A 17,034-nucleotide genomic window follows, 5' to 3' on the forward strand; every position below is an offset into this window, starting at 1 on the left:
AAATAATTCCACTTTCAAAGCTTCAACAATTAGTTTCCTCAGTTCCCAAACATTTATTGAGTGTTGTTAAAAGAAAAGGTGATGTAACACAGTGGTGAACATGCCCTTTCCCAACTACTTTAGCACGTGTTGCAGCCATGAAATTCTAAGTTAATTATTATTTGCAAAAAAAAAAAAAAGTATGAGTTTGAACATCAAATATGTTGTTTTTGTAGTGCATTCAACTGAATATGGGTTGAAAAGGATTTGCAAATCATTGTATTCCGTTTATATTTACATCCAACACAATTTCACAACCCATATGGAAACGGGGTTTGTATTACAGAAAGCGTTACTAAAAGGATTTAAGAAATGGCCAGAAATTTTTTTTTATTAATGAAGCACAATAATTGAAAAAACAATATAATGTAAGAATATACGTAGAGATCCTAAATGAAAACTTAAGCTTCCCATCCAACCTGATGGTACTTAAGGTGTTCTGGAAAGAAGATTGGGCGAAGAGGAATGGGTGAAACTGCCCAAAGGTAAGTGTACCAAACTTCTGACATCGTATTTAACAAGACTTGAGGCTGTAATTGCTGCCAAAGGTGCATTAACAAACTTTTGTGCATAGGCTGTGTATACTTATGTACATGTGTTTTTTGTTTTTGTTTTATATGTTTAATAAATGTGCAAATTGTTTGAGAAAATACCTTTTCACATTTTCGTTATTGGGTATTGTTTACAGAATGTTGAAGCAAATAATGAATGTATTCCATTTTGAAATAAGGCTGTAATATAACAAAATAGGGGACGGCGTGGCGCAGTGAAAGACTGGCCGTGCGCAACCCGAGGGTCACTGGTTCAAATCCCACCTAGAACCAACCTCGTCACGTCCGTTGTGTCCTGAGCAAGACACTTCACCCTTGCTCCTGATGGGTGCTGGTTGGCGCCTTGCATGGCAGCTCCCTCCATCAGTGTGTGTGAATGGGTAAATGTGGAAGTAGTGTCAAAGCGCTTTGAGTACCTTGAAGGTAGAAAAGCGCTATACAAGTACAACCCATTTATCATTTAAAATGGGACAAAAGTGAAATGCTGTGAATACGTTCCAAATGCACTGTATATGCCACTTTCTATTAGAAATGGCAACAGCTGAGGATGTACAAACCAGTTTACCCAACAACAAGAGAATGGACAAAAATAAGGAACTTATTGACTACAATGTCGGACTACAGTGGGGAACTCACACAAAGCTCTTCGGGTAAAGCTTTACCATCTATGGAAATATCCACTGACATCATAATTGGGAAAAACGTCACAATTGGGGCTAATTCCAAATTACTCTTTTGGGGAAAGAATGAATGAAGACAAGATTGTTTTATAAATATCTCCGTAAATCTTTCATGATTTAATTTAAAATGTTCTGGATTTTTGGGCAGATATGACCAAACAAAAACTGGTACCAAAAGGTAAGAAAAGTTGGTTTTATATAGGGCTGGGCGATATATTGAATATACTCGATATATCGCGGGTTTGTCTCTGTGCAATATTGAAAATTACTATATTGTGATATTCGAGTATACGTTCTCACACTGTTGTTTTCCGCTGTGGGCATTAGACAACAGGCTTTTATCACCCTTTGCTGTCTCTGCTTCTTACAAACATAAAACAAGCGCACCTTCTTACATACGTCACATACATAATTATACGCCCTTGCGTAGCAAAGGAGTAGCGGCATGGGTAACATTAGCTGTGGTGCGAGTGGTAATACGAGAGAAAGAAGGTGAAAATCTGGTAACAAATGGAGGAAGAAATTATTCCCAAGAAAAAAAACAGGGGTTCCATCGTCTGGCGGTGGTTTGGCTTCAAGCGGGAAAGATGTCCAACAGACAACCGTAATTTGTCAAGTGTGGGGCTAAAGCGTTGCTAAAACAAGTAGCATTACTGCTAATATGTTGCATCATTGGAAAAGTCACCCGCTCGAGAATGAAGAGTGATTGAAACTCTGCATGTCAACATCTCCGTTCGGTGCCACACCAACAAAATGCCGAGGCAACCATATCCAGATCAACACCGTATGAAAAAAATAGTCAACAACAAGGCATAACGTCCGCAGTAACCTGCCACATAGCAAAGGACATACACTATTAAATTTCCTATTAGGCAGCTTATTTTCATTTGACAGTTATTGAAATATCTTGTGAGACATCATGCACAAAAGTGCACTTTATTTGTTTTAAACTATTGCAGTGGCATTCTCTACGAAAAGTGCACTTTAATTTAGTGTTCTTTTGATATGTCATCTTAGTGACATCATGCACAAAAGTGCACTAATAGCTTGTTTTAAACTGTCTACAATCTTACAGTCTTGCACTTTGTTTTGAAATGACATGAATGTTTGTGCCACTGCTTAATAACTGTTTAATAAATACAGTTTTGGTAAATTGACTTAGTTGTGATTTCCCTCTCTGCATGAATGTTAAAAATAGCATATATTAATGCAGTATGAACAACAATGTTTTAATGTAAACACATAGAATCATCATACTGCTGTGATTATATGCATCAAGTGTTCATTCAAGTCTAAGGCAAAATATGGAGATATATATTGTGTATCGTGACTTGGCCTAAAAATATCCAGATATTAAAAAAAGGCCGTATAGCCCAGCCCTACTTTTACATAGTAGGGGCCATTTAAGAAATAAACATTAGGTGCAGCCCTTGTTTCTTACGCACAAAGTTTGGCCATACGATAAGCGAGACAAACACTAGGGAAAACTTTTGTCGAAATTTTCATCTGAAAAACGACTGGTGCAAAAAGTGGGGCCTGCAAAAACAGAGGTAAGGCTTTAAATCTTATACAAAAAGCCAAGACTTATATGTTCCCTTGATGAAGCCTCGGAACAAGCTGTGTTGTTGTGATGCAAGCTATCAGCTGCCTGCAAAAGCAACAAGTGGACAATGATCAGATGCTCTAATGTCAGGGAGCTTTCACATCACAATGTCAGGAATTCTGTCCTTTTTTTAGGAGGCTGCCCAGAGCATGATTGAGAAGCGGGCGGCCCATCCAGATAAGGCCCTTCTCCCATCCATCCAAGCAGGATTTATTTAAGGGACTGGAAGGTTGAAAGATAACGGCTGACAAGGTTGGAATACAGGCCTTGGTAGGCTGAGCACCCAGTTGACAACGAGAAGAAAATCCTAATCGTCCCACAAAGAAAGAGAGTAAAAGTCAAGGTAAAGAAGTGTGGCGGGCTCAAGCGGCCGCATTGAGCATTCTGAAGGAACCTATTAGGTCGGCTGATTCATGATCCCGATGTCCGGTTTCACTGCCTTTAGAAACATAGGTCTTAAGTGCACATAATTTTGGATTACGGCTAAGAGAGCGACACACACACCCGGCTACTTCAGAACGGCCTGCCTTGTCTCAACTCTCTCCAGCAGAATGAGCTTAGGGACACACCAGAGCTCTGGGGGGGGGGACAAAAGACAAGAAGTTATTTGATTAGGATGGAATTTTATTAAACGGTGGGTGGAGTTGCGCTGTGGCAAGAGAAGAGAGGGAGGGAGGGTGTATGGGGAAAAGGCCTCCATTCATCGATCAAGGCAAGGGAGATTGCGGCGAGGGTGGTGGAAAAAAAGAAGGGAACAACAACAAGCTTGTGTGTGCGAGGCTGCCAGCAGGAGCAGTCCCTGCAGCTTTTGGGGCCATTAAAAACGCACGAGTGTAGGCTTTTTTAGGTGAGTGGAATTGGCTCCGTCTGCAACAGGATGGGAGGTCACACAGACCAAGTGGGGCCGCCAACTACAGTAGCCTATGCACTCATACGCCAGGGCGGGCGTCCCTTTTACTGGGCACTATTAGCTTAAATAAGCCCATTCATCAAATCCCAGTCAATGGTCGTGTGATAACACTCAGGAGATTACATAAGAATTCATTCCAATGAATCATAAACACATTATTAGCCGGAACACTTGAACAATGTACTACAAGAGCCATGTGTGATTTAAAATGTGAGCATAGTCCAGCAAGCATTTATATTCAGTAAATCTGCTCATAATACTAAACTTGGACATAATTGACTAATTAGTGTTACTGGAATTGTCGATATTGTCTAAAATCTATAGCGCAATTTGTATTGCAGCCTCCTGCGAAAACATATATATCACAAAATATCATTTGGTATGTAAATGATAATAGAATCATTTCAAAACGAGTTAAAATAAAGACTCCTAATTTGGCTGCTGACAGATGCAGTAAAATGTTGCATAATTTCAAGTTGTATTATTTTGTTAATACAAAATGTACTTTAAATGTTCAATATCATTAAATTATTCATTTTTTATCACAATTATTAAACTTACAAAAACACAGGACGGTGGTTGAACAATATCAATTAGATATCTAAATTATTTCCTACTATTAGCACTAATTTATATTCTTTGGTTTATGCCCTTCAAGTCCACCTGTGTCCAATGACTTATTTCCTGAGTTTGTAAACAATACCAAAACTGCACAAACATTTTGATAATAAAAAATATCAATGAAACCACTGTAGTATTGACCATATGCTAATATTATGCCTAGTACCGTTACTTTCGATATTTGTATCGATAAACTAATTTATGTTTACATTCAAGAGCTCCTGCTTGCGGTTAGCATATACTCTACAATGTGTAGTGCAACATGTTTAACTATTCCTCGTCCTCCAGTGATAATGAATGATACATATATGAAATGTAGTTTATTTGCCACGATGCAGGCGAGGATTGCTAACTTAGAATTGTCTTTTCATTGTGAACGGACATCAGCCACTAGCGAGGATGCGACAGTGCACTGACGACACACACGTTTGTTTGCTGGTCGTGGTCAGATTTGCTGGAAACAGCTAGAATGTGTCATCAACATGTGCTATTACCGTATACGGATAGCATCAAAATGTATATTGTCAGCCTAATTTATATTATATATCATCTGTATCGCGCAACCTTAGTCAGTATAAAGCTTGTATAACAGTCATTTACTAAAAAAAAACATTATTATTGTTTCAGTGGGTATCTTGTCCAGGGTTTACCCCGCTTTCCGCCTGAATGCAGCTGAGGTGGGCTCCAGCCACCGCCGCGACCACGAAAGGGACACGCGGTAGAAAATGGATGGATTGATGTATAGTAGCGGCCTTTCCTACAGTCAAGCATGGTGCTGGTCGTGTCCCTTATTGCGGGAGTGCTGCCGACACCGAGATGCTGAGGTTCACTGATGGAAACAGGAGTCCTAACAAATACTGTGACACACTGTATAGCAGAGCATGTGCCTCTCCTTCAGTAAAATGGTTGCTTAAATAGGATTGGAAGCCTAAACACACATCCAGAGGGTGAAGGTGATGGAGTGGTCAAGTAGGTCGCCTTCACAATGAACGCAATTGAGCACGTGTGTGGCATTCCCAAGCAGAAGGAAGGAATGTGGAGAACATCCACCATCTGCAACACGTATGGATGAGTGGAAAAGGACTCAAGTAACAACCTATGCAGACATCCTCAATTCCATTCCAACGAGGATTAAGGCAGTGGTAGATAACACTGCTCACACTGAATATTCACATTAAAAGGATCAGGGATGTTCCGATCACGATTTCATATGACCGATTTCGATAATCAATGTGTGAGTACGGCCAATGTCTATACCAATCACATGGATTTGTCACTGCACTTAAAAATACCACAAAAATACCTATAATTAATTGCTGTATATTTTGTCAATGTATTTTTGGTGCCATTTTAAAAATATCAGCACAATATTTAAACTACCGTACTTCCTTGAATAGCGCCTGTAATATGCGCCTGTCTTTATTTACTGCCGGGTCAAACTCACTCCCCAAATTTATTAGCCCATGCTTACTTTTACCGCCGGGTCAAAGTCGTGATGTCACGAGTGACGCTTCCCATGTCGTCATTTCCGAAATGGCGGAAGAGATTATTTTTTGCTTTTACTATGTGTAAACCAGGGGTCTTGTTCCACAGCCATACAGATCACACTAATGGTTGTGATATAAAACAACTTTAACACTATTACTAATATGCGCCACACTCTGTGAACCCACACCAAACACATTTCTGGAGAACATTGGCTCTGTAACACATTATAAACGCAACATAAGAATTACCCAGAATTCCAATGCATCCATGACTCTTGGCTGTATTATACACCCCGCTAGCACCAAATTTGCCACCATAGAAGTGTTTATTATTAATTTAGGGGAGATGCTTCACACTGTTTATGGAGATAAACAATTAGCTGCTAGCTAGTCAGCCAGGAGACTAAAATTAAATATAATACCAGCCAAAGGAATCAGCGTTTGTAAGCGATATTAAAAGGCATTATTCGGCAATTCGAGAAAACTGGCCGATACGAATTGGTGGCTGATCGATTGGCACATCCTCTACTAACGACACAATTTGGATATGGCTCACTTATGTTTTAATACATTATATGCACAGACTACGTTACAGTACATTCAAGTTTACTATTGCATCACCATTAACATAAATGAGTTAATGAAATGTGAGTGGTGTACACAGGTCTCCCATTTGTGAGATGCTGTATCAATAAAAAGGATAGTCTGAAACAATAAAACTGACATTGTTGAATTTAGAACACCTAGTGACAAAATAACATCCTACATGAACAAGTTTAGTCACATTTGTACCAAAACGTGTACCATTTATTGTGGACTTTTCATAGGAATGAATGTGTGCTGAAGTTTTTTAACCTAAATCTGCTTGACTAACACATAAAATGAATACAACACATGTTAATAATGTAATAATGCTAGCTTTTTAAAGTATTTCATTCAGAATATGTCTACAGCTTGCAGGAGGAGCATAGAAGAGCTATGGCCCCTGTCATGTACCCATAACAAGCTAACCAAAATAATTAGGAAAAAACAAATCATTGTATTATGTACCTTTTAGGGTTGTACGGTATACCGTGTAGTACCGCAATACTAATGAATCATATTCGGTACTATACCGCCTTTAAAAAGTCCAGCCCCAGTCTGCAGTGTTTTAGCAACTTCTAAATCCCTAATCCTCGCCTCCATGGCGACAAATAAAGTAAGTTTCTTACAAGTATCATCCCTGCAGGACGAGGAATAGCTAAACAAGCTACATACACACCGTTGCTCACCGGCGTCGAAATGTAAACAAACGCAATAGGTGGATCTACACCTAACATCCACTGTAATGACACCAGGTACAGTGATGTATCTAGTCGATACTAATATGATTACGTCGATATCTTTTGGCATAAAAACATCCTCTTTCATTTTTTTTTAAATGTATATTATGGTTATTCCTGTACACACGAGGACTATGAATATGACCAATGTGTGATCCTGTAACGACTTGGTATCAGATTGATACCCAAATTTGTGGTATCGTCCAAAACTAATGTAAAGTATCCAAACAAACTAAAAATAAGTGATTATTACATTTTAACAGAAGTGTACGGTAGATGGAACATGTTAAAAGAGAAAGTATGCGGATATTAACAGTAAATGAACAAGTAGATTAATAATTCACTTTCTACCACTTGTCCATCATTTTGACAAAATAAAAAAAATGGAAAATAACACAATATCTGTCCATCCATCCATTTTCTGATGCCTGTCCCTTTTGGGGTCGCGGAGGGTGCTGGAGCCTATCTCAGCTGCATTCGGGCGGAAGGCGGCGTACACCCTGGACAAGTCGCCAACTCATCACAGGGCCAACACGGATAGACAGACAACATTCACACTCACATTCACACAATAGGGCCAACTTAGTGTTGCCAATCAACCTATCCCCAGGTGCATGTTACTATATGTCAGCAGACAAATTAGGAGCCCTTGTTTGCTTACTTACTAAGAAGTATGTATGTTCACTATTGTATTTAAGGACAACCTTAAGACTTAGACTTCCTTTTATTGTCATTCATAAATGAACTTTACAGTACTATCTGTGTTGGCCCTGCGATGAAGTGGCCTTCCGACCCCCGCCGCCCCGAAAGAGACAAGCGGTACAAAATGGATAGATGGAGTACATAAACGTATGTTTAATGTAGGGCAAGGCGATATATTGATATACTCGATATATCGTTGGTTTGTCTCTGTGCGCTATAGAAAATGACTATATCGTGATATTCGAGTATATGTTCTCACACATTGCTTTTAGCTGCGGGCATTACACTACATGCGTTTCCCACTCTTTCTTGTCTCTCCTTCTCACAGAGACGTAAACAAGCGCACCTTCTTACATACGTCACGTGTGCAACGTCACACACCCTCCCGGAGCAGAGAGGTGGCTACATGGGTAACATTAGCTGTGATACTAACTGTGCGTTGCGAGTGTTAATACGAGAGAGAGAAGGTGCAAATTTGGTAACAAATGAAGGAAGAATTAATTCCCAAGAAAAACAGCATCGTACATTGTCTGGCGGTGGTTTGGCTTCAAGCAGGAATATGCTCAACATTTATGCGGCAAAAGTGTTGCTACAAAAAGTAGCAGCACTGCTATTTGTTTTCTTATTATGCAGCTCATTTTAATTTGACATTTATTGAGATATCCTGTGTGACATCATGCACAAAAATGTACTTTGTTTTAAACTATTGTAGTGGCGTTCTGTACAAAAAGTGCACTTTAATTTAGTGCTGTTTTGATATGTCATCGTAGTGACATCATGCACAAAAGTGCACTCATAGTTTGTTTTAAAATGTCTCTGACAATCTTGCACTTTGTTTTGAAACGACAAGAATGTTTGTGCCACTGCTTAATAACTGTTTAATAAATACCATCCATCCACCCATTTTCTACCGCTTATTCCTTTTGGGGTCGCGGGTGCCTATCTCAGCTACAATTGGGCGGAAGGCGGTGTACACCCTGGACAAGTCGCCACGTCATCGCAGGGCCAACACAGATAAGACAACATTCACACTCACATTCACACACTAAGGCCAATTTAGTGTTGCCAATCAACCTATGCCCAGGTGCATGTCTTTGGAGGTGGGAGGAAGGCGGAGTACCCGGAGGGAACCCACGCAATCATGGGGAGGACATGCAAACTCCACACAGAAATATCCCGAGCCCGGGATTGAACCCTGACTACTCAGGACCTTCGTATTGTGAGGCAGACGCATTAACCCCTCTTCCACCATGAAGCTGTTTAATAAATACAGTTTTGCTAAATTTACTTAGTTGTGATTTCCCTCTCTGCAGGAAAGTTTAAAATAAGAATATATTCATGTAGTATGAACAAGAATGTTTTAATGTAGACACATAGAATCATCATACTGCTGTGATTATATGCATCAAGTGTTCATTTAAGGCTAAAGCAAAACATCGAGATAGATATTGTGTTTCGCGACATGGCCCAAAAAATATTGAGATATTAATAAAAGGCCACATCGCCCAGCCCTAGTTTAAAGTACCCTAAGATTTTTTGTTAAATAAAGCCAACAATGCAATTTTTTGTGGTCCCTTTTATTTAAAAAAGTACCGAAAGATATTGAAATAATTATAGTACCGGTACCGAAATAATGGTATAGGTGTTGTAAGCATTTCACCAATCTCGCGCACTTTGCAAATTATGCGTCATTTCAATTGTGCGCAAGCAATTTGCGTATCGCAAGACGAGATTTTGTTTGAAAATGGCACGACCGTGCAAATGGATGGTTTGAGGACGGCTGAAGAAGAATTTGCGGAATTCTGCACAGAAAGCTACATCGAACAGAAGAACAGCAAAACAGTCTCCCAACATTGCGTAGATGGCATCAAGGGTTAGGGTTAGGGCAGTGGTTCTTAACCTGGGTTCGATCAAACCCTAGGGGTTCGGTGAGTCGGCCTCAGGGGTTCGGCGGAGGTCAAAACAAACTCGACTCATCGTGTGAATACAAACTTCTCCCTTTCGGAGTATTACGGATATGGCAACAGCTGACTGATTTGCAGATGTGTAAATTTGTTGTGAGTTTATGCACTGTGTTGGTTTTGTTGTTTGAACAAGGTGATGTTTATGCACAGTTTATTTTGTGCACCAGTAAAAAAAAACATGGTAACACTTTAGTATGGGGAACATATTCACCATTAATCAGTTGCTTATTAATATGCAAATTAGTAACATAGTGGCTCTTAATTAGTCATTATTAAGTACTTATTAATGCCTTATTCGGCATGGCCTCATTTTAACCCTAACCCTTTAACCCTGACCCTAACCATATAACTCTAAATTAAGTCTTTATTACTTAGAATATGTTACCCAAGTGTTCACATAAGCATATAACTTTGTCTTGAATTTGAAAAACATTTTATTTTTCACTAAAGGGTTCGGTGAATGCACATATGATACTGGTGTGGTTCGGTACCTCCAACAAGGTTAAGAACCACTGGGTTAGGGTTAGGAGCCAGAACTTCCAACACAATCAATATATAGCTGGAATCAATTTCCAAAATTGCCAAAAAGATTGTGCATTATGCAAATTGTGCCCAATGATTTGCAAAATGTGCACCACACATTATTCAAATATGTAGCTTGAAGCAATTTGCAAAAAGACTGCGCATTATACAAATTTGCAAAATGCGGTTGCGCATTTTGCAAATTGCTCACATTTGTATTGTGCCTACAACATCGGGACAACACAAGTACCTTTACAGCAGGGGTCTCAGACCTGGGGCCCGTGGGCCAATTGCGGCCCGTGAGACGTTATTTTGCGGCCCCCACCTTGATATATGAAAGTTTAATGTTGGTGCGGCCCGCAAGTTTTATATGAATGGCACTTGACAGCTTTGTGTGCAGAGCTAAAGGAATCTACCAATCAGGGTGTTGTATATGGCTCTCGAGGACCGAACATTAACGTCACTTGTGTGATGCAAGCAGAGAAACGTTTTGCTGCTTTTCCACGAGACCTGCACGCGCGTTTCTTCCTTTCCTCCCTCACTTGCTCGCCCGCCTGTTCACTCTCTCTGTGTGTGTCTCTCTCTCGCTCCTTACACCGGCGCTGCTGTTAACAGTCCGGGCCAGGGAGATGAGTGGTCCGGTAGCTTACAAAGCACTCTGTTGAAGGACCGAGTGACAATACAAATTGTGCTACCTTAACTGTAAACTCTACCCCCTCCCGTTGACTCCAGACGGAGACGATTTTTGTTATTTGGGTCCAAAATGGCTCTTTCAACGTTCTGGGTTGCCTACCCCTGCGTTAGTGGAAAAGCGGGAAATGAGAGAAAGCGACAGAAACATTGCCATGGAGATGTGGGTTTTCTTACGTGCCTGGCTGCAGTCAAACCGTGACACCTGTCTGTCAGTAATAACAGTCCCCGATAACCTGGACCAATTCAAACCACTGTTTTATTTTTATTATTGTTTAATTTGCATTGCCTCACATTCCTTAATTCTCATTGTGTTCATGTATATTTTGATTTTGTGTAGAAAAAAAAAACATTTAAAATTATGTTGTTGTTTTTTTATCTTTTCTTGCGGCCCAGCCTCACCCAGACTCTGCATCCAGTGCCCCCCAAGTAAATTGAGTTTGAGACCCCTGCTTTACAGCAATACTCACGTTTCCAAATATGGGCATAACTCCGAAGGGGACGATGAAACTGTCATTTATAACGCTGTTTGCGTGTTTGTGCACGTGTGGGGATACTTGACTGTCATCTGCAAGCATGCACTTTTGGATGGTTTTACGCCTGCAACGATGACTTCTGACGTGATCGCTTTGTTTTGATCTCGTTTAAGAGACAAGGAAGCAGTCAAAAGAAAAAAACAGGCCAACTTCAACAGGTGCAGCGATGCTTGCCTGCAAGTTTACATACAACAAGCTCGCCAGGAGAAACACCTCAAATAAAGCGTGCAAAATAGCAAATTACAATTTGAGGAGCTACTAAGGGTTGCGATGACGTCACAGAGTTATCAGTTAGTAGCGGTGATTGCCTATGGGGGAGCAACAACATTAAACATGTATTTACATAGCAGGGAATGACAACACGTCAATGTTGATTGAATCAGAAGTGTTGCGCATTCAATGTAGATATTAGTTTGGAACATGGCGAAATAAAAAATGTTCCTCTAAGACATTATTGTTGGGAAGATTTGAGGCTCGGAGTTAGGCTAACAAGTTAGCCACTTAGCAGGCTAACAAACTCCAAACTTACCAGAAGACAATCCGTGTTTATTTCCGACTTGGGATCCTGCAACATTGCATCGATCTTCTCAAATCGGGCCTCCATGCTCTCCCTGGAAGACATCTTCGCCTTTGAGTGGAGTCCAGATTATGTCTTTTTGGGAACAGGCTAAAAAAAAAAACAAGAAGCTCGCCACCAGCGAGGCTAGCTAGCGTTAGCAAGGCTAGCTAGCCGAATGTCTTTTTTTTTTCTTCTTCGTGTCAACTTTTCCGAGTCACTTTAAAGAAAACACATCGTTCTCCTAGTCGGTTCGCACACGGTAAAACGTCGGAGGTTCCGCTGGATGTACAAAAGCCACATTTTTTTTTCTTTTTTTAGTGAAAGCTACTTCCCAACGTGGCTGGAGCTGCAAGAGACATCCATGCAGCGGCAGACTTGTCAGCCTCCGCGGGAGGAGAAGAATAACAAACCTTGATAAAATGCCGCATCCGAACAAAAAAACAACAACAAAAAAAGGCGATTTTAAAACATCTGACTTTGTAGGCAGGCTTCGCGTCAGTTAGTCCGGGCCTGTTCCCGTTCCAGTGCCGGGTACTTGCATGGAGAGCGACAAACTAATCTGACAGCTCAAAAGAAGAAGTGGAGGCCGAAAGAAAAAAACAAAAACAAAAAAAAAAACTTCTGCTTCTTCCAAATTGAAGTGGAACACCAAAGTCTGTGCGGCGGTTAACGGTTCCGCTGCAGCTCCTTCCTGCGGTGTCGTCGACTGTCAGCTGCCTCCACGTCAAAACGGCGTTATCCTTAAGATCCGTCTCGTAAGAGCTGGACGTGGATTGTATTTTGAGGTGTTATCGAGGAGGAGGAGGGGGGGGGTAAGGGGGGAGACAGCAGACGATGCCCGATTTTCTCCCACGGGCTGGCCAACATGTCCGCCTTCCTGTTCAAACACCCCGGAGGAGAAACTTCAAAATGCCAAGCCGTGCGCATGCGCGGTGGCAGGCACTCGCGTTCCCGGGCCAGTGAGGGCAACATGTTTTTGATTGATTGTAACTTTTATTAGTGGATCTCAAAGGAAGAGAATACATTATATTTTACAGTACAGTTTACACAGTACAGTACATATTCCGAAAAATTGACGTCGAAATGATAACACCCGAATACGTTTTTCAACTTAATCCATCCATCCATCCATTTTCTACCGCTTATTCCCTTTCGGGTTCGCGGGGGGCGCTGGCGCCTATCTCAGCTACAATCGGGCGGAAGGCAGGGTACACCCTGGACAAGTCGCCATCTCATCGCAGGGCCAACACAGATAGACAGACAACATTCACACACTAGGGCCAATTTAGTGTTGCCAATTAACCTATCCCCAGGTGCATGTCTTTGGAAGTGGGAGGAAGCCGGAGTACCCGGAGGGAACCCACGCATTCACGGGGAGAACATGCAAACTCCACACAGAAAGATCCCGAGCCTGGATTTGAACCCAGGACTGCAGGAACTTCGTATTGTGAGGCAGACGCACTAACCCCTCTGCCACCGTGAAGCCCCTCAACTTAATCCATTCATGGTAAAATGTTGCTTGAACGCATCATAATTAAATTATCTCTTCAATTCCCCCCAAAATGGATTAACTCGCTGGAATAAAAAAGACAATATAACATACATTCATGGTAAAATGTTGCTGCTGCTTGCAAAAAGCCGCTGCCTGACCAGGGCTCAGAAAATCTGCAAAGACTCCTCCCACCCCCACCAAGGACTGTTTTCACTGCTGGACTTTAGCAAGAGGTTCCACAGCCTCTGTAGCAGAACCTCCAGGTTCTGTAACAGCTTCTTCCCTCAGGCTGTAAGACTTTTGAACGCATCATAATTAAATTATCCCTTCAACTCCCCCCAAAATGGATTAACTCACTGGAATAAAAAGACAATATAACATACATTCATGGTAAAATGTTGTTGCTTCTTGCAAAAAGCCGCTGCCTGACCAGGGCCCAGAAAATCTGCAAAGACTCCTTCCACACCCACCAAGGACTGTTTTCACTGCTGGACTCTAGCAAGAGGTTCCGCAGCCTCCGTAGCAGAACCTCCAGGTTCGGTAACAGCTTCTTCCCTCAGGTCATAAGACTCTTGAACGCATCATAATTAAATTATCCCTTCAATTCCCCCCAAAATGGATTAACTCGCTGGAATAAAAAAGACAATATAACATACATTCATGGTAAAATGTTGCTGCTGCTTGCAAAAAGCCGCTGCCTGACCAGGGCTCAGGAAATCTGCAAAGACTCCTTCCACACCCACCAAGGACTGTTTTCACTGCTGGACTTTAGCAAGAGGTTCCGCAGCCTCCGTAGCAGAACCTCCAGGTTCTGTAACAGCTTCTTCCCTCAGGCTGTAAGACGCTTGAACGCATCATAATTAAATTATCCCTTCAACTCCCCCCAAAATGGACTAACTTCCTGGAATAAAAAAGACAATATTACATACATTCATGGTGAAATGTTTCTGCTGCTTGCAAAAAGCCGCTGCCTGACCAGGGCTCAGAAAATCTGCAAAGACTCCTTCCACACCCACCAAGGACTGTTTTCACTGCTGGACTCTAGCAAGAGGTTCCGCAGCCTCCGTAGCAGAACCTCCAGGTTCGGTAACAGCTTCTTCCCTCAGGCCGTAAGACTCTTGAACGCATCATAATTAAATTATCCCCTGAACTCCCCGCAAAATGGATTAACTCGCTGGAATAAAAAAGACAATATAATATACATTCATGGTAAAATGTTGCTGCTGCTTGCAAAAAAGCCGCTGCCTGACCAGGGCTAATACAATCTGCAAAGACTCCTCCCAACCTCACCAAGGACTGTTTTCACTGCTGGAGTCTAGGAAGAGGTTCCGCAGCCTCCGTAGCAGAACCTCCAGGTTCTGTAACAGCTTCTTCCCTCAGGCCGTAAGACTCTTGAACGCATCATACTTAAATTATCCCCTCAACTCCCCCCAAAATGGATTAACTCCATCCATCCATTTCCTACCGCTTATTCCCCTTGGGGTGGCAGGGGGCGCTGGTGCCAATCTCAGCTACAATCGGGCGGAAGGCGGTGTACACCCTGGACAAGTCGCCACCTCATCACAGGGCCAACACAGATAGAATAAAAAAGACAATATAACATATATCCATAAACATGGATGCATGTGAGAAAATGCAATGTATTTATCTGTACAGTAATCTATTTATTTATATCTGCACCTTATTGCTTTTTTTTTTATCCTGCACTACCAATAGCTAATGCAACGAAATTACGTTCTTATTTGTACTGTAAAGTTCAAATTTGAATGACAATAAAAAGGAAGTCTAAATCTAAGTCTAAGTCTTATTATCCATCCATCCATCTTCTTCTGCTTATCCGAGGTCAGGTTGCGGGGGCAGCAGCCTAAGCAGGGAAGGCCAGACTTTCCTCTCCCCAGCCACTTCGTCCAGCTCCTCCCGGGGGATCCCAAGGCATTCCCAGGCCAGCCAGGAGAGATAGTCTTCTCAACGTGTCCTGACACCTGCTTATTAATCATAATCATAATCAAACATGGGCTTCACGGTGGAAGAGGGGTTAGTGTGTCTGCCTCACAATACAAAGGTCCTGAGTAGTCCTGGGTTCAATCCCGGGCTCGGTATGTTTCTGTGTGTAGTTTGCATGTTCTCCCCGTGACTGCGTGGGTTCCCTCCGGGTACTCAGGCTTCCCCCCACCTCCAAAAACATGCACCTCGGGATAGGTTGATTGGCAACACTAAATTGGCCCTAGTGTGTGAATGTGAGTGTGAATGTTGTCTGTCTATCTGTGTTGGCCCTGCGATGAGGTGGCGACTTGTCCAGGGTGTACGCCGCCTTCCGCCCGATTGTAGCTGAGACAGGCTCCAGCGCCCCCCGCGACCCCAAAAGGGAATAAGCGGTAGAAAATGGATGGATGGATGGATGTAACTTTTATTGGTGGATCTCAAAGGAAGAGAATACATTATATGGAACAGTACAGTTTACACAGTACAGCAGTGTTTTTCAACCTTTTTTTGAGCCAAGGCAAATTTTTTGCGTTGAAAAAATCTGGAGGCACACCACCAGCAGAAATCATCAACTCAGTTGACAGTTAAAAGTCATTGTCGCAATTGTTGGATATGATTGTAGCTGAGATAGGCACCAGCGTCCCCCGCGACCTCAAAGGGAATAAGCGGTAGAAAGTGGATGGATGGATGGACCTTAAAGGCCTACTGAAATGAGGTTTTCTTATTTAAACGGGGATAGCAGGTCCATTCTATATGTCATACTTGATCATTTCGCGATATTGCCATATTTTTGCTGAAAGGATTTAGTAGAGAACATCCACGATAAAGTTCGCAACTTTCGGTGCTAAGAGAAAAACCCTGCCTCTACCGGAAGTCGCAGACGATGACGTCGCAAGTGTGATGGTTCCTCACATATTGACATTGTTTATAATGGGAGCCTCCAACAAAAAGTGCTATTCGGACCGAGAAAACGACAATTTCCCCATTAATTTGAGCGAGGATGAAAGATTTGTGTTTGAGGATATTGATAGCGATGGACTAGAAAAAAAAAAAAGTTAAAAAAAAAAAGGCGATTGCATTGGGACGGATTCCGATGTTTTTAGACACATTTAATAGGTTAATTCTTGGAAACCCCTTATCTTTCTATTGTGTTGCTAGTGTTTTAGTGAGTTAAATAGTACCTGATAGTCGGAAGGGTGTCTCAGGGGAGTCGACGGCAGCTATGGACGACACAAGCGCAGCTTTTCTCCGGTAAGAAGCGTCTTTTTAACCACAATTTTCTCACCGAAACCTGCTGGTTGACATGTGGTCGGGATTCATGTTCACGCTCTGATCCATAGTAAAGTTTCACCTCCAGGAATTTTAAACAAGGA

At 41.8% G+C, this 17,034-nt stretch overlaps 1 protein-coding gene across 2 annotated transcripts in view; it reads right to left on the reverse strand.

The window, feature by feature from the left end:
* The window catches only part of rock1 (Rho-associated, coiled-coil containing protein kinase 1), a 94,529-nt gene extending 81,427 nt beyond the window's left edge, over positions 1-13,102 (reverse strand). For both annotated transcript variants that reach the window (XM_061920559.1, XM_061920558.1), the window contains exon 1: positions 12,157-13,102. In XM_061920559.1, coding sequence (XP_061776543.1) covers positions 12,157-12,249 — 93 coding nt within the window. In that variant the 5' untranslated portion in view covers positions 12,250-13,102. The remainder of the gene's footprint in view (positions 1-12,156) is intronic.
* Between the last annotated feature and the right edge of the window lie 3,932 nt (positions 13,103-17,034).

This window comes from Nerophis ophidion, linkage group LG14 (genome assembly GCF_033978795.1).
Source record: "Nerophis ophidion isolate RoL-2023_Sa linkage group LG14, RoL_Noph_v1.0, whole genome shotgun sequence".
NCBI lineage: Eukaryota > Metazoa > Chordata > Actinopteri > Syngnathiformes > Syngnathidae > Nerophis > Nerophis ophidion.